Here is a 19,909-nt window from a genome sequence, read left to right as displayed (position 1 = left end):
CAGCATGGCTGCCGGGAGCCCAGGAGATGACCCAGGGCAGTGGTCCCCATGCAAAGGACATGTGGTCACTGGGAGGTGACCCAGGAGGGCATTTCCCTGAGAAGCGGCACCCAGTGCTGTCCTCTTGGCCTCACCCTGTGCCCCCTTACTTTGCTGTGGGTTTCCACCTGTGCCCTTGGAACTGGGTGGTGGTGGGCGAGGAGTGTGGCACTGGGGCGGAAGCGGTGGCAGTGACAGTAAGGGGAGTGGTGTGTCTGCTGTCAGAGTGCTGGCACCCTAGACCACCGAGGGCAGCTCCTGTCTCCTGGGCTGGTGGGGATCTACCCTCCGCACACACGGCATATCCCCTGGTTCTTCCACTGTGCTTGCTGGTTTGGTAAAGGAGAAAGGAGCCGAGTACGGAGGCTGAGTTCGGTGTTTGGGTGCCATGTGCTGGCAGGAGGGTCTGTGTGGCCCTGAGAGGACCTGGAGGGACTCTGAGCTGGGAACCCAGCACACGGGGTGGGCAGGTGTGTGGGAGGGACTGGGGTCCCAGTACGCTCTAGGAGGGATACGGCCCCACCCGTCCCCAGCTAGGACCCGCAGGCGCCCGGGATGGGGGTGGCCGAGGCCCTGTAAGTCTGCCTCCTCCTGAACCACAGCTTCTAGCAAATGTGTCTGATTTGTTGCTTAAAGTGTTCCCAGAGTTTCAGATTTTAGCGTCACTGTTCGTTTCCAGAAGTTCAGTCTTCTGCAGATTGTGTGACCATGTTTCGTGCTGTGTGAGTGCCCGTGAGCACCATCATGCTTTTGAGCTCACCCCCCGCCACCCCCCCTGAAGTCATTTGAAATTTGAAAGGACTTTCTGTTCTCAGGAGCCTCTGCTGGGACAGGACAGGGGCACTGCTTTCCCTGGTCAGCTCCCAAGTTTGGAAATTTGAGCTGGGGGCATGGGTCAGGGCGCACCTGCCTCTTGGTGTCACTTCCCCATCCCCTTAGGATGGCTGGTGGCCTCCTGCCTGCAGCCCTCCCCAGCCAGCGCCGCCCTGGCCTGGGCCTGGGTCTGGGCCTGTGCCACCACCCGGTTTCGGCGCCTGCTGGACAAGGCCTTCCGGGGGCAGAGGCTGCAGACCGTGAGGATGCTCCCCCAGGTGGCCGTCACGTCCTGTTCCTGTGGCCTTCATGGCCTGCATGTCCCAGGCAGGCTGCCGGGAGTCCGCCCCCTTTGGACATCATCATGGGGCCGAGTCTGAGCAGAGGGTCCGGGTCTGAGACTCGTGTGTGGTTCTTGGCCTGTGATGTTGCCCCCAGGGGCCGTCGGGGCACTGGGAGACCCGGGGGTCTTGGGGAGACAGAGCTTCCGGTTGCCCCAGATCCTGGGCTGCATCATCAGGGAGGGACCCCCGTGTGGCCCGGACTGGTTGGGGCAAGGATGGGGAGGGGAGCTGAGGCATGGACGTGGAGTCCCCTGGGCTGGAGGCGGCTGGGCTGGCAGTGGCGCTGGTGCTGTGCTGGTGCCCTGGGCCCCAGGACACAGACAGGCACCGCCCAGCTCCACCCACCTGCCCCCCAGGACCTGTCAGCGCTTGGCTGGCCAGCCGAGGGGAGGGACAGGTGGCCCCTAGCGGGGCTGGGCATTTCCAGCCACTGAGCACAGGGCGTTCACAGTGGACACAGTCTGTCCTGACCCCCAGCCCCCAGAATGCTGCTGTCCCTGGATTCTTCCTGCCTCCCAGCAGAGATCATGGGCTGTCACTTGGGCTTTCCCGGGCCAGCCCTCACCTGAGCTTCTGGGGACCGCACCGATGGCCAGAGCTGCACCTGCAGGGCCCAGATCCCCCATAATCCACCACCTGGTTTGGGGCATGCTGGGTGCACCCCGAGTCCCTCTCGCCTGTCCTATGTCAGACCCTGCACTTTTGTCCACCTGCCCTTACCTGCATGGCTCAAAGTTGGGGGCCCGAGCCAGGCCCACACGCAGGCCCCTCGGGAGGCCCAGGCCAGTCCCCCGGAGGCCAGCCGAGGGCGGGGAAGGCTTCCTTCTCCGCCCAGCATGAGTCACCCGAGCGACACATGGCTGGGTTCAGGGTGGGCCGGTCGGCATGCACGGGATCCCAGGATGTGGCCTGGCTGCCCACGGTCCACCTGGATACCCGCTGGCCAAGGGGACATTTCTACTGATTGGAGGGACTCCCCAGCCCTGACCCGGGGAACAGATGGGGGGTGCTTGGAGCCCCAGGGGGAGGACTCGAGATGAGCTGACCCCCGAGGTGGGAGAAGGCAGGGGTGGTCTGGGGATCAGACCAAGTGGTATGGTGGGAGGCTGAAGGCCGGGAGCCCCGGCTCACCCGTGGTGTCAGGAACCCCGGGTGGGTGGCCATGAGGTCGTGCCACTGAGCCGCGGTCAGCCTCCCGCAGGCGGTGGGTGTGGCGTGTCCTGCTCCAGAGTACCTGCCTGCGGCGGTGTCTGTGCTGATGCTGTTGCCACAGGCTTTATCGGGGTTCCCGTCGTTCGGGGTTCCTGTCGGGGCAGCACTTGTCCAGCCAGGAGCCCTCATGGCTCTCAGACACCTGTGCAGGTTTCCTGTCTGATGGAGAAAATAGACTTTATTTGTAGAGCAGTTTTGGATTCCAGGAAGACGGAGAGCACAGCGCAGAGGGTCCCCATGGACCCTGGCCTGCCCGCGACCTGTTGTGGACACCTTGCGGGGGTGCGGCTGTCCGTCCGAGCTGCCCAGCCAGGACTGATGCGCCATTGTTGGTGACTGATGCCCATGGTCGCCCTGGGGCTTCACGCGGGTGTTGTGACCCTGTGCACCTTGAAAAAGGGCAGTGATGTGACACAGAGTAGGCGCATGGCCTAGAAACCCTGTGTGTCCCACCTCTCTGTCCCTCCCTGTCCCCAGCCCCACGGGCTCCATAGTCCTTTGTCCCGGAAGGCCGTATGGCTGGGCCCATGCTGCCTTTGCAGACTGGCCACCCCCCTTGGCGAGGCGCCCCTGTGGCTTCTCACAGCTGGCGGCGCATCTCCTTCGCTGCCGAGTCACCCTCCCTGGGCTCACAGACCCCGGCTGATGTGTCCAGCACCCATGGAAGGATGTTTCCGATGTTTCTGAGTGTCAGCAATTACGAATAAAGCTGCATCAACACACAAGTGCGGGATTTTGTGTGCAGTTAAATTTTTAGCCGGTTTGGGTCAACACCTAGGGTTTGCCTGGTGATCAAATGGCAAGAGCGTGTTTAGCTTTTTTTTTTTTTTTTTTTTTTATGATTTTATTTAGTTGAGAGAGCAAGAGCAAGTGAGCATGAGTGGGGGTGGGGCAGAGGGAGAAGCAGACCCCCCCTCTTGGACCCTGGGGTCACAACCTGAGCCGAAGGCAGAGGCCTCACCAGTGGAGCCCCCCAGGCACCCCTGGCATGTTTGGTCTTGTGAGAAGCTGCCGAGCTGTCTTCCGCAGCAGGGGTGGCGACCTAAGTGCCCAGCAGCCTGCCGGGCACACCAGGTGCTGTTGGTGTCCTGGACGTCGGCCGGGCCAGCAGGCGAATAGTGGGATCCTGTTTTAATCTGCATTTCCCTGATGACGGCGACGTGGAACATCTTTTCATGCGCTTGTTTGCTGTCTGCTTGTCTCCTCCAGTGAGGTGTCTATGGATCCTTTGCCCATTTTTAAATTGAGATGTTAGTTTTCTTATTATTGTGTGTTTAAGAGTTGTATATTTTGGATACTAGTCATTTACCCAGATACATGTTTTGCCAAGATTTTCACTTAGTCTGTGGCTTATTTTTTCATTCCCCTAAAAGCGTCTTTCACAGAGCAGTTTAAAAAAATTTCAGTCAAGCTCAGGATACCAGTTTTTTTCTTTCACGGATCATGTCTTTAGTGATCATACCTCAAAAGACACCAGGACACTCAGATTTTCTCCTGTGTCTTCTAGAGATTTATCATTTTGCATTTTATATTTAGGTCTAGGATCAATTTTGAGTTGATTTTTGTAAAGCTATTAGATCTGTGTTCTCATTCTTTGTGTGTGGTATGTGTGTGCAAGTGTATGTGGATGTCCGGTTGATCCAGTATGCATATGTATATGTATATGTGTGTGTGCGTGTGTGTGTGTGCATGTGCATGCATGTGTGGGTGTCTGGATGATCCAGTGTACATGTGTAAATATGTGTGTATATGTGTGTGCATATGTGCACACATATGTGGGTGTCTGGCCCATACCACATATGCCAGCACCATCTTCCTCCATTGCATGGCCTTTGCTCCTCTGTCACAGGCAAGCTGACTGTATCTCCAGGAATCCATTTCTGGGCTCTCCGTTCTTTTCTGTGGATCTGTTTGTCTACTCTCTCCTCCAAACCCCACAGTCTTGATGACCATAGCAGTCTAGAAAGTCTTGAAATTGGGTAAGGTCAGTCCTCCGGCTTTGATTTTTTACTCTTGTGTTGTGTTGGCTGTTCTGGGTCTTTATCTCTCCATATAAACTCAGAATCAGTTTGTTGATACCCATGAAATAAGTTGATTGGAATTTTAATTGGGATCCCTTTGGATCTACAGATGAAGTTGGGAAAAGCTGATGTCTTGACAATGTTGAGTCCTCCTATCCATGAACATACAACACTGCTCTATTTATTTAGTTCCTTGATTTCTCTCATCAGAGTCTTGTAGTTTTCTTCATGTAGATCTTGCACATATTTTGTTAGGTTTATATCTAAGTATTTCATATTTTTTTTTAATTTTTATTTATTTTTGATAGTCACACACACACACAGAGAGAGAGGCAGAGACACAGGCAGAGGGAGAAGCAGGCTCCATGCACCCGGAGCCCGACGTGGGATTCGATCCCAGGTCTCCAGGATCGCGCCCTGGGCCAAAGGCAGGCGCTAAACCGCTGCGCCACCCAGGGATCCCAAGTATTTCATATTTTTAAGTGTTAATGTAAATGAATTAGAGAAGGAGACAAACCATGAGAGACTCCTGATTCTGGGAAACAAAAGGTAGTGGAAGGGGAGGTGGGGATGGGGATGGGGTAACTGGGTGACCGGCACTGAGGAGTGCACTTGATGGGATGAGCATGGGGTGTTACACTGTATGTTGGCAAATTGAATTTAAATTAAAAAAATGTTAATGTAAATGGTATATGTTTTTTAATTTCACATTCCAACGTTCATTGCTGGTGAATGAGAAAAGCAATTTACTTTTGTGTATTAACCTTGTATCCTACAAACTTGCTCTGATCACTTAAAGCTCCAGGAGCTTTTGTTGTTTGCTTGGGGTTTTCTTTTCATTCAGTTTTTTAAAGATTTTATTTATTTATTCATGAGAGACACAGAGATAGAGGCAGAGACAGAGGCAGAGGGAGAAGCAGGCTCCCTGCGGGAAGCCTGATATAGGACTCTATTGCAGGACCATGAGGTCACAACCTGAGCCAAAGGCAGATGCTCAACCGCTGAGCCACCCTGGTGTCCCAGCTTGGGATTTTCTGCATAGACACTCACGTCATCTGCAAACAAAGGCAGTTGTATTTCTTCCTTCCCAATCTGCATATCTTTTATTCCCTTTTCTTATCTTATTTCATTAGCTACGGCTCCCAGTACAGAGTTAAATAGGAGGGGTGAGAGTGGACATCCTTGTCTTGTTCCTGATTTTACTGGAAAAACATCTAGTTTCTCATTTTAAGGATGGTGTTAGCTGTAAGTTTTGTAGAGCTTTGTTCTTTGGAACAGAGGGAGGGAGTAGAGGGCGTTCCCCTCTGTTTCTAGTTTGCTGTGAATTTTTATCATGAAGGAAAGTTGGATTTTGTCAGATACTTTTTCTGCACTATGGATATGGTCATATTTTTTTTCTCTACCCTGTTTATGTGGTGGTGGATTACATTAATTGGTTTTTGAGTACTGAACCAGCCTTGCATACCTGGGATCAATCACTAGTGGTCATGGTGTATAACTTTTTTTATACACTGTTGAATTTGATTTGCTAATGTTTTGTAGAAGAGTTTTTGCTTTTTTTTTAAGTTTTTTTATTTTATTTACTCATGAGAGATACAGAGCGAGAGAGAGAGAGAGAGAGAGGCAGAAACACAGGCAGAGGGAGAAGCAGGCTCCATGCAGGAAGCCCGACTTGGGACTCTATCCCAGGTCTCCAGGATCACGCCCTGGGCTGCAGGGAGCGCTAAACCGCTGTGCCACCGGGGTGCCCTGTTTTTGATTCTATTATTTACGAGAGATGTTGGTCTGCAATATCTTATAAATACCTTCATCTGGCTTTGCATTAAGGTAATGCTGGCTTTATAGAAGGAGTTAGGAAGTATTTCCTCTACTTTTAGTTCCTGGAAGAGATTATAGAAAATTGGTATAATATCTTTCCTAAATGTTGGTAAAATTCATCATTGAACCCATTGGGCCTAGTATTTTCCATTTTGGAAAGTTGTTGATTATTGATTCAATTTCCTTTACAGATGTAGACTAATTAGATTATTTATTTCTCCTTCTGTAAGTTTTAGTAGATTGAATCCTTCCAAGGAATAGATTTTTTCTTGTAAATTATTAAATGTGTGGGCATAGGGGCACCTGGTGGCACAGTGGTTGAGTGTCTGGCTTTGGCTCAGGGCATGATCCCGGGGTCCTAGGATCGAGTCCCACATCAGGCTCCCTGCAGGGAGCCTGCTTCTCCCTCTGCCTATGTCTCTGCCTCTCTCTGTGTGTCTCTAATGACTAAATAAGTAAAATCTTTAAAAAAATAAACGTGTGGGCATAGTTGTTCATAATAATTCCTTTAGTATCCTTTCTGTGGTATCTGTAGTGATGGCCCCTCTCTCATTTCTGATATTAGTAATTTAGGTCTTCTCTCTTTTTCTCTTAACTTGGATGCAGACAGAGAATCATCTTTTGCTTTCCTTGACTTTTCTCTATTTATTTGTGGTATTTTCAATTTCATTGATTTCTGCTCTAATTTTCATTATGTGTTTTGCTTACTTTGGATTTTCTTTTCTTTTTCTAGTTTCTTCAGGTGAAAGTGCTGCTGACTGGTTTTAGATGTTCCTTTGTAACATACACATCCAATGCCATAAATCACCCTCTAACCACTGCTTTCACTGCATCCCACAAATCTTTTTTTTTTTTAAAGATTTTATTTATTTATTCATGAGAGACACACACACACAGAGAGGCAGAGACAGAGGCAGAGGGAGAAGCAGGCTCCATGCAGGGAGCCCAATGTGGGACTCAATCCGGACGCTAAACCGCTGAGCCACCCGGGCCACCCTTGATCACATTTTTTTTTTTTATAATTTTATGATAGTCACAGAGAGAGAGAGAGAGAGAGAGAGAGAGGCAGAGACACAGGCAGAGGGAGAAGCAGGCTCCATGCGCCGGGAGCCCGACGTGGTATTCGATCCCGGGTCTCCAGGATCGCGCCCTGGGCCAAAGGCAGGCGCCAAACCGCTGCGCCACCCAGGGATCCCGCATCCCACAAATCTTGAAAAGTATTTCATTTCCATTCAGTTAGAAATATTTTAAATTTTCTCCTCAAACTTTTTTTGCTTCTGTGTTATTTAAAAGTGTGTTATTTAATCTCCAGGTGTTTTAGGGTTTTCCATATATCTTTCTGATACTTATTTCTAGTGTAATTCTGTTGGGTTGTGACTATATCCTTTGTACGATTTCTTTTAAGTTTGTTAAGATGTGTTTTATGGCTCAGAATGTGATCTTTCTTGGATGAATGTTCTATGTGAGCTTGAAAGGAATGTTTATTTTGCTTTTGTTGGATGAAGTATTATATGAATATCAATTAGATCTAATTGATTGATAGTGTTGTTCAGCTACGTCCTTACTGATTTTTGTCTGCTGAACTGTTGTTGGAAAGGATGTGGAAATTGCCAGTATGGTAGTGTCGTCTGTTTCTCCTTGTAGTTCTGTTAATTGTTGCCTCATGTAGTTTGATGCTCTGTTATTAGGCGCATACACATTAAGTAAAATTAACCCCTTTATCATTATCTATTTCCCCTCTTTATCCGTTATTTTTCTTGCTCCAAAGTTTACTTAATCTGAAATTAATATGGTTACTTGATCTTCTTTTGATTAGTTATAAGCATAGTATAACTTTTTCATCCCTTTACTTTTTTCCTCAGTTAAAAATTATTTATTTATTTATTCTAAAGATTTATTTATTTATTCATGAAAGACACAGGCTGAGAGAGAGAGGCAGAGACATAGGCAGAGGGAGAAGCAGGCTCCTCGCAAGGAGTCCAATGTGGGACTTGATCCTGGATCCTGAGATCACGACCTGAGCCAAAGGCAGGTGCCTAACCACTGACCCACCCTGACATCCCTAAATTTTTAAATTTTTATTTATTTTTTAACAGACCTTTATTATAAAAAAAATGGGTTTTAGGTTCACAGCAAAATTGAGTAGAAAGAGTAGAGAATTTTTCTTCCTTTTCCCCCACGTCGTATCTTTACTTTTAGTCTATATATATATTTTTTAATTTTTTTTATTTATTTATGATAGTCACACACACAGAGAGAGAGAGAGAGAGAGAGAGAGGCAGAGACACAGGCAGAGGGAGAAGCAGGCTCCATGCACCGGGAGCCCGATGTGGGATTCGATCCTGGGTCTCCAGGATCGCGCCCTGGGCCAAAGGCAGGCGCCAAACCGCTGCGCCACCCAGGGATCCCATAGTCTATATTTTTTATGTTTAAAGCATGCTTTGGTTTATGTATATTTATATTTAAAACAGGGTTTTGCTAGACAGTGTATGGTAGAGTCTTGCTTTTTTTCTCAACCTTAGAGACTGTCTTTTAATTTGTATTATAGACTGCTGGAGTTTAAAGTGACCACTGATAATGCTGGATTATTACCTATATGTTTATTTCTGTTTTCTATTTGTTGCTCCTATTCTTTGTTTTGGTTTTTGTCTTCTGCTCTTTTTCTGCCTTCTCTGGTTTTAAATGAGCATTCTGCAGGATTTCATTTCTTCCTCTTCTTCTAGTGTATCAGTGATACTTCTTTTTTTTTTTTTTTTTTTTTTTTTTTTTTTTTTTTTTTTTTTTTTAAGATTTTTTTTATTTATTTATTCATAGAGACACAGCTAGAGAGAGAGGCAGAGACACAGGCAGAGGGAGAAGCAGGCCCCACGCAGGAAGCCCGATGTGGGACTCGATCCCGGGTCTTCAGGATCATGCCCCGGGCTGCAGGCGGCGCTAAACCGCTCCGCCACCGGGGCTGCCCAGTGATACTTCTTTTTTTAACTTTTTTAGCAGTTGCCATTACATTTGCAATATATATACTTAAGGCTAATGCAGGCCCACTTGCAAATATCCTGTTAAGGGCGGTGCAAGCTCCTCACTGCATTCCCAGATTCTTCCTCTGTCCTCATACAAGTGCTGTTTTCCTATCATTTATTTCTAAGCTATAATTCAATACATTGTTGCTAGTTTGTTTTACGCAAACTATTATCTGTTACATCAGTAAAAATAAGAAAAACAAAATATTTTATGTTTTCATCACTTAAGCCTTCTCAAACACTCTTCCTTTCTTTATGAAGATCGAAATTTGTGACCTATATTCTTTCCTTCTCTCTGAAGATATTTCTCTAACATTTCTTGCAAGGCTGGCCTGCTTGTGACAAATTCCCTCAGTTGTTTGTCTGAGAAAGTCTGTTTCTTTTTCACTTTTGAAGGATAATTTTTCAGGATACAAAATTCTAGGCTGGTATTTTTTTTTTCTTTCAACACTATCAATGTTTCATTCCACTCTTCCTGTTTGCATAGTTTCTAAGGAGAAGTTTGCTATAATTCTTACCTTTGCTTTTTCTGTAGATAAGGTATTTTCTTTGCTCTGGATTTTTGTATTTTCAAGATTTTATCTTTGTGTTTGATTTTCTGCAGTTTGAGTGTGATATGCCGAGGCATTTGTTTGGCATTTATCCTGCTCGGTGTTCTTTGAGCCTCCTGGATTTGTGTTTTAAGCCCGTCACCCAATTTTGGAAAATGCTCAGCCATTATGATTTCAGATCTGTCCTCATTTCCTCTCTCTTTCGTCTCTTCTGGCCTGGCCAGCACACATGTGTTATTCCTGTACAGTTGTCCCATAGTCTCTGCACATTCTGTTCATGTTTTTCTTCCTTTTCCCTCTTGGCTCTTCAGTTTTGGAAGTTTCTGTTGACCTATCTTCAAACTCATAGGTTTTTTTTTTTTAGAGATTTATTTACTTGAGAGAGGGAGAAAGAGCATGAGCAGGGGAAGGGGCAGAGGGAGAGAGACTCTAGCAGACTCTCTGCTGATTGTGGACCCTGGCACGGGGTTCGATCTCAGGACCCTGAGATCATGACGTGAACTGAAACCAAGAGTTGGATTCTTCACCGACTGCTTCCCAGGCGCCCCCTCAAGCTCACAGATTCTTAGGTTGGCCTTGACAGTCTAGTGATGAGCCCTTGAGGCATTTTTCTGTTGCTCTGTTTTTGATTGCTGGGATTTCCTTGTTTCATTCTTTCTGTTTACACACCCATTGCTCTCACATGCTGTCCACCTTTTCTGTTAAAGCCCTCAGCATGTTTACCCTGGTTATTTAAATATCTGATCATTCTGAGATCTCTGTGATACCTGGGTTCTTATGCTTTCTCTGCCTCATTAGACTTGTATTTTTATCTTGTATGCCTTGTAATGTTTTGTAAGTTTTTTTTGTTGCAAAAAATCACTTCAAAGACAAGAAAACTGTCCCCTTATATGCCACCACCTAGAGGCACACGTTTGCTCCCCTTCTGGGTGAGTTGGTTGCCTTTTCCTCCTATTGCAGTATAAATGTGTTCCTGTCAGTAAACATTTGGGTGCATAGTGATCCATTAGGTGGTTTCTGACCTAACAGCTCCCCTGACGTTGGATACTTTGGTTTGTGAGGGTTTTTTTTTTTTTTTTTTTTTTTGTCTCTGCTGTTCCCAGGGGGCTGTTGGGCAGCTTTTCTCGCTATAGTTCACGGACAAGGCTGCTGAGGGAGGCCCAGAGCGGCAGTGCCCAGGGCAGCCTCCTCCCCTGCCCCAGTCATCTTGATGTTTCTGAGGCCCTGGGCTGTGCCGGTGGTTCTGCAGGCTGTCCCAGTGAGGCCCCAGGCCCAGAGTCTCCGAGGACAGATATTATGGTGCTCCTTGGGCTGCCGGAAGGCAGGGTGTGTTGGCTGGGAGGAGGGCTGCCCCCAGATGTCACCACTGAGGCCCGGCCCTGGAGGGGATGCTTGAAGGCCTCTGAGACTGGTGGGATCTCAACACCCTGAGGCCAGGGAGTGGAGGGAGCCTCAGGTGGGTGAGGTGGGAATGCAGCTGCTCAGGTGATTCGCTGGGGGAGGAGGGCCAGAGGTGGCAAATTGCCAGCAGCATGGCTGTTGGGCTCCTGATGTTGGTCCATCTGTTTTTTTTTTTTTTAATAGATACCTCATAGGGTTTTTTTTAATATTTTATTTATTTATTCATGAGAGACACGGGGTGGGGGGGGTGGGGGGTGGGCAGAGACAGAAGCAGGCTCCATGCAGGGAGCCTGATGTGGGACTCGATCCTGGGTCTCCAGGATCATGCCCTGGGCTGAAGGCGGCGCTAAACTGCTGAGCCACCGGGGCTGCCCTGTCCAGGGTTTTTGAAAACAGTTCTGTTAGCTGTGACATGTGAGAATCAGGAGATTTCACCTAAAGATGTGCACTTCCAGATTGTCGTGAAACCTCAGGGGATCTGACGGTGCTCAGCGCTTATGTATGAGGTGCCAGGGGGCCTGTGCTGCCCTGGGGCTGCCACACTCTTGTCTCTGCTCCTGGCAGGGCTGAATAGGGGCTGCCCCTCGGTCCCCACGCCTGCCCACTGCCTCCCTGGGGTGCTGTGCTGTGTCCCTGCGCACATCAGGGCCTGTTTGGCGTGTCGTACTAGATGACCTCCAGTCCCTGCCTGCTGTGGGGAGGTGTGATTGGTCTCTGGGGGCCTACTTGTGGAGTGCCAGCGCTTCGGATGCCTCCCTCCTCCCTCGGGGGCCCCGGAATGGCACCAACCATGATTTGTAGAAGGTGCGACCGTGGGCCGGGTAGGCCTGGCATCCATGCTTGGCCTCAGCATCTTTATCGCACACATGAGGGGGCTGGACAGGACGGGTGTTTGCCGGGAGTCCGTTTCACCTCTGACAACGCAGGAGTGTTGACTCCTTGACCACTTAAAGCCACGCTCAGAAAGTGTGGGCTGTGCACCACGAGCAAGGATCAGCACTTGTTTGACCTGCATTCTTTACAGGTTTATTTTTTAGAGTCAGAAAAGTATTTTTTAATAGGCTGTACATATAAAAAATTCCAAAAGCTTTGCTTTAAATCAAATCAGTTTATTGTGTTTATAGTTCTTTAAAATTTTTGAAGGGGGTAATAATATGCACACATAGGAAAACATTTAACAGTCAAAATTGTGTCTCCAGTGATGATAAGTCTGACCCTCCCTGCAGACCACCAGTCCTCGAGATGGTCACTGGGGCCAGGTTTCTTTTCTTTTCTTCTTTGTAAAGATTTTACTTATTTATATATTCATGAGAGACACAGAAAGAGGCAGACACAGGCAGTGGGAGAAGCAGGCTCCCTGTGGGGAACCTGATGTGGGACTCGATCCCAGGACCCCGGGATCACACCCTGAGCCGAAGACAGAGCTCAACCTCTGAGATACTCAGGTGTCCCTGGGGCCAGGTTTCTGAGTCTTCTCAGAACATTCTGGTCACAGAGGAGCATGTTTGCGCATTTCCAACAATACCCAACAAAACATAGGTGTGCACCATATACCCTCATTGCAACTCATGCGCTTTGCTGAGTGGTGTATTCTAGAGATCACTGCATGTCAGTGGAAGATTCAGTGCATCCCAGTGATTGTCCTGAGTCAGCAAGGGTAGAATCTGCACTCCTTGGCACTAAAGGTACTTCCCTGAGCTGTCCATGGGTGGACATCTGGTTGCTGCTGCTGTTAGTGCCCAGTTCACACCTGCGCCTGTGTCCCTGGGCTGTTTTGGAGGAGGGCCACAGACAAGGGTATGAAAGCTTTCTGTGCCGGCGTGTTTCTGCTGAGGACACATGGGGATGTTTGTCCATGTGTCATGCCACCAAGCCCCCTGCAGCCCCCTGGGCCATGCAGCCGATGCACCTTCTCGCACGTGGATGGCACGTCTTTCTGCAAGTGCTGTTGCGTCTCTTTCCATGTTTAAAAGCCATGAATATTTTTCCTGTGAAGTGTCTACTCAAAGGCATGACTTAAATCACTGCTCAGGCGGTGTTTTTTCCACAGCCAAACCCCGTCTTCCTCCTGTTGAGCATACCCTTGACGTGCAGTCCACACCTGGGGTGAGGTTCACCAGAGCCACACAGGGAGCAGCCACTGGGCTGGGTACATGGTCTTTTTCACTCCTGGTGGAGGTCTTCATCGTTTGGAATTATTTGGATCTTTGCCTTCATAAGGCTGGTGGCAGGGCCCCTGGGAGGGCCATTGGGAGGTGTCCCAGTTCGCTGTGTCTCTTTGGAGTGTGAGAAGGGCCACGTTTCCCTTGGGGCCCAGAGGCAGCCCTGAGGTGACCTTGTGTGTTCTCCTCACTTCTCTGCACCACTTAGCAGAACTAAACTTGCAGGTGTGGCTTGGTGCTTTTAAATGTTTTAGGAGTAAGATTTTAAGAAAGCAGCCTTAGGAGTGTGTTGTTCCAGTTCAGTCTGTGTGAGTGACTTGGGCTCTTGGGTGACAATGACGATAGTTATGTTGGTAAAGATGGTGGTGATGGTGGTGATGATGATGTGGTGATGATGCTGATGAGGGTGGTGATGGTAATGATGTGGTGGTGATGAGGATGGTGGTGATGATGGCATCTGCTTGCCCCACCTGCCCCTCTTTCATCCTGCCAGCCTGGCTTCCCCCCTCTAAGCAGGCTCCCCGGAGGACACCCAGGGGCCCTCAGCTGGCCGGAGCCAGGTGTCCAGCCTCCCTGCAGGGTGCACAGCTCAGGAGGCCTTCTGCACGGGTTACCAGGACCTGGGAGAGATGGGAGGGGGTGAGTGAGGGAGAGGCATGAGGTAGCCGTTTGAGCCTGCCATAAAAGTAGGGCTTTGGCTTTTACAGAAGGAAACACATTCCATTCTGGGGGCTCAGGAAGCTACAGGGGAGAGAGAAGGGAGACACACATGCCATCTGGGAACTGGAGTGGGCCCTAGGGGTGGCCGTGTGTGCAGGTCTTCACTGGTGAGACTCAAACACGGGGACAATCCGCGTTTTAGTGGCTGCCTGACTTTCTGCTCAGAGAGAGGAGCAGGCAGGGGTCTGAGGTCCTGGTGGGGGGTTCGCTGTGCTCTCTTAAGTAATCGCAGGTAAGCCACCTTGCACATCAAGCCCGTGTGTGTTCCTGCTCTTTGGCTTAGAACAGGTGTGTAGGTGTGCAGTTCCAGGAGAAGAGCTCAGGACATGCGGCTGTGCCTCAGGAGATGGTGGGCCCTGCGCGGGCAGGTGTGCCCGGTCCCTGCCACTCCCCAGCCCTGACCCTTAGGACAGATCAGCCACTGCCACCAAGCTCGAGCCTGAGCCTCTAAGGGCAGGCCGTGCCCCCCTACCCCCTGCAATTGAAAGGGGTCGCTTCCTTTTTTATTTTTTTCTGAGGTTCCTCCTGGAACTTAAAAAATAAAAAAATGTCAGAACAGGATTACAGAAGTGGTTTATGTTAAATCAACACTGTCTGACGGCGGTAATAGGAAAACCGCCATGCAGTTTAACTGTTGATTTAGGGCACATGAGCAGTAAGGTGTAGGGTGTCTGGCCAGGGGAGCCTGGGACCCCAGGGAGAGGACACGGTCCCCCCACGGGGAGCTCCGACCCCTGCGACGCTACACCAGGAAGGAACTCCCATGGGACCACCTGGGAGCAGATGTGTCTGCTCGGCCCCAGCCCTTGCTGCTCCCAGGGTGGATGTGGTTCTGCCCCTGGAGCCTGCGGCTGGGAACCAGGCCTGTGACCCACACGTGCTGCCTCTGCAGGTGTCTGTGTACCCCACTCTTTGGGCCCCTGGTCCTGTCCCCTCACCCTCTTTCAGACCCCTGGTCCTGCCCCTCACCCCCTTCTGGGCCCCTGGTCCTGCCCCCCACCCTTCCCCTTCGGGTCCTTGGTCCCTGGCTAGTTTATCAGTGCTATGCCCAGTCAGCGGCCGCTCCTCAGCCTCTGGCACCCCAGCTGGTCCTACAGTCTGTGACCTTGTGTGTCTGGCTCCTGTCACAGGCCACATCCGTGTCATAGCAGGGCCAGGGCCAGCGCCCGATCCCTGTCAAGGCCGAGGACGACCCTGTGGCGTGGACGGCCCACGTCGCTTTGTCCATCTGTCCTCCATCTTTTCGTTACTGTGCCGGATGTTGCTGTGGATGCTTATATGCACGGGTTTGTCGAGGCCCTGCTCTATGGGGTGCAGGGCTCCTGGTCACAGGGTGAGTCTGTAAGTGTGTGAGGAGCCGTCAGACAATCCCGTGGAAATGGTTGGCTTTTATATTCTCACTGGCAGAGGTTTCCCACAGTGTGGCTGCACTGGCAGTTTTCCTGGAGTTTCTTTCTTGTAAAAGTCAGAGCTGCCCTAGCAGGTGTGGGGCGGCCTCTCTTGGTTTGGATGTGCGTTCCAGTGACATCACACGACTGAGAATGTTGAGCGTCTTTCATGAGCTTGTTGGCCGTTTGTAGCTCATCCTGGGAAATGTGTCTGTTCACTTCCTTGGCCCACGTCAAAGCTGAGTTGTGCATCTCACTGTCGTCGAGCTGTGAAGCTCTGTGTGCGCTCCGGACACGGGACCCTTGTCAGACACGTGATTTCAAATACTGTTTCTCGTTCTCCGTCTTGTCTTTTCATTTTCTTCCTAGTGTCCTTTAGTGCAAAAAGCTTTTACATTTCGATGATATCCAGCTTGATTTTTCTTAGTTGCTTAAGTTTCTGGTGTCCTATCTGGGAGTCTGTGACCAAAGCCAGGGGTCATGAAGTTGTACTCCTGTGTTCTCTTCTTAGCGTTTGTGGTGCCAGGCCTTATATTTAGGTTGTTAATCTGTTTTTAGTTAATTTTTATATATGGTGTGAGGTAGAGATTCAACTTCTGGTATCCAGTTGTCCTGGTGCCATGGTACCACCCCCTGAGATGGCAGGAGGGGCCCAATCCATAGCCCCAAGCTGCCCTGGTGATGTGGTAGGGGCAGCCCACCAGACCCCCTGGGACTCCCCCAGCTCTGTGCTGATGGGATGTGGTGGCCCTCGTGCAGGCAGGCCTGGGGGATGGCCCATCCCTCCATGTAGCCGGGTCTTGTGCAGCAAGGCCTTCCCTGCCTCTCCGCCCTCCCTCCTCCTCGAGCCCCCTTCTATCCCGTGGGCCACTGTCCTGGTGCAGGTACTGCGCAGCCCTCCTGAGAGATGAGCGGGAGCCGCCCTGGGTTCTGTCGGGAAGACCCCGAGCAGTTGCTGACCAACAGCAACATCTGTGCTTCCTTCATTTCAGCTGTGTGGGAGTGGAAGAGGAGGAGGCCCCAGACATCGACATATACCACTGCCCGAACTGCGAGAAAACCCACGGGAAGTCCACCTGTAAGTACTGGGCCATGCTGCTACCCCTGAGCTCCCACCGGCCCTGGCCTGGTATGCTGGGCAACATACCCGAGGTGGCTGCATCCTGGTGCCTGGGGACCACTGCCGGCCTTGCTTGCTGCCCCCATGGACTTGTCACCGTGCCCCTCCTGGTCGCTCCTGCCCAGGGGTGCAGCTGAGGCTGCTTGGCCTGTGCAGAGAGAGACTCCACCAACTTTCAGAGGCCTGGGTAGGGGCCTCAAGCACCAGCATTTGCAGGCCAGGCCCATCGGAGATGGGGACAGCCTGCCAGGGGTGTCCAGAGGCTGCTCTGCCCACTGCCTGCTGCCACACAGGGCCTGTGTTGGGGGTCTGCTGTCCCTTCTCTGGTACCACCTATTGGGAGATTCCCTTTCTCAAACTGCCAGCTGGTCCCGTGGGGCTGTGGTGCATCCTGTGAGCTCCTTGGGGACAGGCTCAGCCAATGTGGCTCCACCGGAGCTTGTGTCCCCACTAGGAGGTGAATTCTGAGGCTGAGCCATGCAGGGGGTGTGCCCTGGTCTGCAGGTACCTTGGGGACACCTGACCTAGGGACAAGACAGATGGCATGGGGGTGTTAATGTGGCCTCCGGTTTCTGGCCTGGGTTGAGGGACGTAGGTGCTCATAAAAGGTGCAGTGTGGACGGTGGCCCTGGCTGGGTGCTGATCACAGCCCTGCCATCCTGAGCCCTGGATGACTGGAGGCATGTGTGTGTGTGTGTGTGTGTGTGTGTGTGTGTGTGTGTGTAGCCACAGCTGGCTCCAGGCCACCAGGAGTCCTGTCACTCCATCCCACCTGGTGTCCACCCAAGGGCAGAGGCTGGACCCCCATAGCTCCTGTGGGGCGAGTCCTGGATCCAGCAGGGGTCAAGGGGGGTGCCAGCACCCCCATTCTGTGGGTTAAGGCAGTGTTGGGGGCTGTGCCCCAGCCACCCAGGAAGCTGGGCAAGGCGGGGGGATGTCACCTCTCCTTCTTGGCCTCCCTTTGTGCCTGGCCTGTGCGCCAGGGTCACTAGGGGACCGCAGCCTGCATTGACTCTGGCATGGGACATGGTCACACGCAATAAAGCAATGCCAGATGCACACAACCAGCAGGTTTCTAGGCTGCTAACCTCCCCTCGTACCCCCAGTAGCTGGCAGTGCTGGTGCTCAGGGTGTACCTGCTGCAATTCCCCAGACATGACTGTGCTCCCTGCCTTATAGCAGGTCCACGCAATGACTGTCACCTTGTGGGTTAGGGGCCTCCTAACAGCTCGTGAGCCCCAGGGAAAGCTCAGGGCTGGGGGGTGGGTGGGAGGCTGGGCAGGGGGCTGGGGTTGCCCGGTACAGCCCTGTGGTGAGGCCAGGGATGGAGCAGGATAGGGCTAGGAGACCCCGCCTGACCCCACAACAGAGCTGAGCGTCCTGGGGACTCTTGCATGAAGTGCAAGAGGGGAGTGTTGGAGCTCACACACGGCGTGACCTCTCCGACATCTCCACATCCTGGAAGCACCTCCCTGACCACGAGCTTGCCCATGGGGGGCCCCCTGTGCCTGCTGAGACCCTGCCCCTGTGCTCGGGGGGGGGGGGGTCCCCGCTGCCCTGTATTCCTGCTAAAACCCAAGTGCGGGTGACCCTTCCTGGATCGTATAGCCAGCCACCCCCAGGGCATGTCTGCTGGGATCCAGCAGCCCTTCCTGGCTGTGTGTGCATGAGTGTGTGTGCATGGATGTATGTGTACAAGTGCGTGCACAAGTGTGTACACGTGATTTGTGTGTGCACATGAGTGTGTGCACATGATGTGTGTACAGGTATGTGCATGCGTGTGCACACATGATGTATGTGCACGTGTGTAGATGTGTGTGCATGAACACGCGTGCACGATTGTGTGTATGCACATTTATGATCATGTGTGGGCTCACATATGTGTGCATGTGTGTGCGTGTGCTTTGTGAATCCTGTGAGCTGGGCTTCACTGCTGTGGGTGGAGGCTGCTTGCCATGTCGTGGCCGAGCTGGAGGAACTAGGACTCCCACCCATGTGCGTACGCATGACTGTCACTCCACCCTTGAACAGGTCTATGTCACTGCCTGTGACACAGTGATCTGTTGGCCGCATCTGCTCCAGTCGGATGCTCCATGGTGCGGATCCTCGCTGCCCCCATGTCCCCGGGGACCCCTGAGCCCGTGGTCTGCCCTGGTGGCCCTACGTGGGTTTGTGGGGGGCACACTGCGTCAAGGATGGGCTCACGGGTTCACCTGATTCACACAGATTTGGGGTCTGAGGGTCCCCGGGAACCTGGAAAGGAGTCCCCGCAGCTGGCTCGGAGGCAGGGGAGGGGCGGCTCAAGGGTCGATGTGGCTTCATGCTCCTGTGGTGGCAGCTGTACCCTCACGGCTCAGCCCTCCTCCCTGAGGGCACCTGTCATCCCCAGCCTTCTCCTGGACGGATGTGTCCAGGGTGCCTTATCGGGGGTGCATAGGTGGGGGGACACTCGGCCTCCTGGGCCCCAGAGGTGGGGGGAAGGAGCCCCGTGGCACCCACCCCGCCTCTGTCGCAGCTCCGTGTTTGGCTGTTGTCCCAGCCACAGGCTCCAGTGCAGTGTCCGGCATGTAGGTCTGTCCTCGTGGTGCCTGGTCCCGGGTGAGGCCCAGGATGGCCACAGCCCTGGGGGCACCTGCTTCTCAGGCACAGCTCTCAGCAGGCGTGTGGGGGTGCAGTGTTCCCACTGCCCTTTACACCCATACCCCCGGCCACCCTTCGCCTCAGTTTCCCCACATGGCTTCCTGGCCAGGGCCCTTCTGTGGGGCCTCTGCATCCTGGGGCATATGCAGGTGCTGGTGCTGGAGGACCCTGGGGACCCATGGGGGCCCCTCCACAGCAGCTCCCCCCTCACAGCTACATGAGGGTATCTGTCACCCACCGGCCTCCCCTCTCCGTGGTGTCATTCGTGGCTGCCAGCATGTTCCCCTTCCACATCCTTCTCAAATTCCCAGACGCGCTGGACCCCTTGTAAGCAAGGTCAGGCTCAGCTCCCACGGGGGCAGCAGGGAGGCCCCGCTTGCCACGGGCAGCCTGATTGCCAAGCACCATGTGGCTGGGGCATGTCCTGATGCAGCCATGGGCTCAGCAAAGGGATGGTGATGTGGACACTGGTCTCAGAATCAGGGTGCCCTGAGCCATCATTGGGGTGGTGTCCCGGGCCCTGCCTCGGCCTTGGGTGCCCTTGCTGTCACCCTCCTGGGCTCTTTGGGAAGAAGGGGTGACTCTCAGGCCACCTACGGCATTGTCGTCCCCCGTGCAGAGCTGGGCTGCTCAGTGGGCATTGAGGGGCCAGTGCAGTGCCCG

The 19,909-nt window shown here is 52.0% G+C and overlaps 1 protein-coding gene across 2 annotated transcripts in view; it reads left to right on the top strand.

Annotated features, from left to right (window-relative positions):
* Positions 1-19,909, top strand: part of PHF2 (PHD finger protein 2) — a 63,016-nt gene that overhangs the window by 12,316 nt on the left and 30,791 nt on the right. For both annotated transcript variants that reach the window (XM_055309607.1, XM_055309608.1), the window contains exon 2: positions 16,479-16,564. In XM_055309607.1, the coding sequence (XP_055165582.1) occupies positions 16,479-16,564 (86 nt within the window). The remainder of the gene's footprint in view (positions 1-16,478; positions 16,565-19,909) is intronic.

Source organism: Nyctereutes procyonoides, unplaced genomic scaffold, assembly GCF_905146905.1.
Source record: "Nyctereutes procyonoides isolate TBG_1078 unplaced genomic scaffold, NYPRO_anot_genome, whole genome shotgun sequence".
Lineage (NCBI taxonomy): Eukaryota > Metazoa > Chordata > Mammalia > Carnivora > Canidae > Nyctereutes > Nyctereutes procyonoides.
Note: the sequence above shows the minus strand (reverse complement) of the source record. Positions and strands in the feature narration are given on the sequence as shown.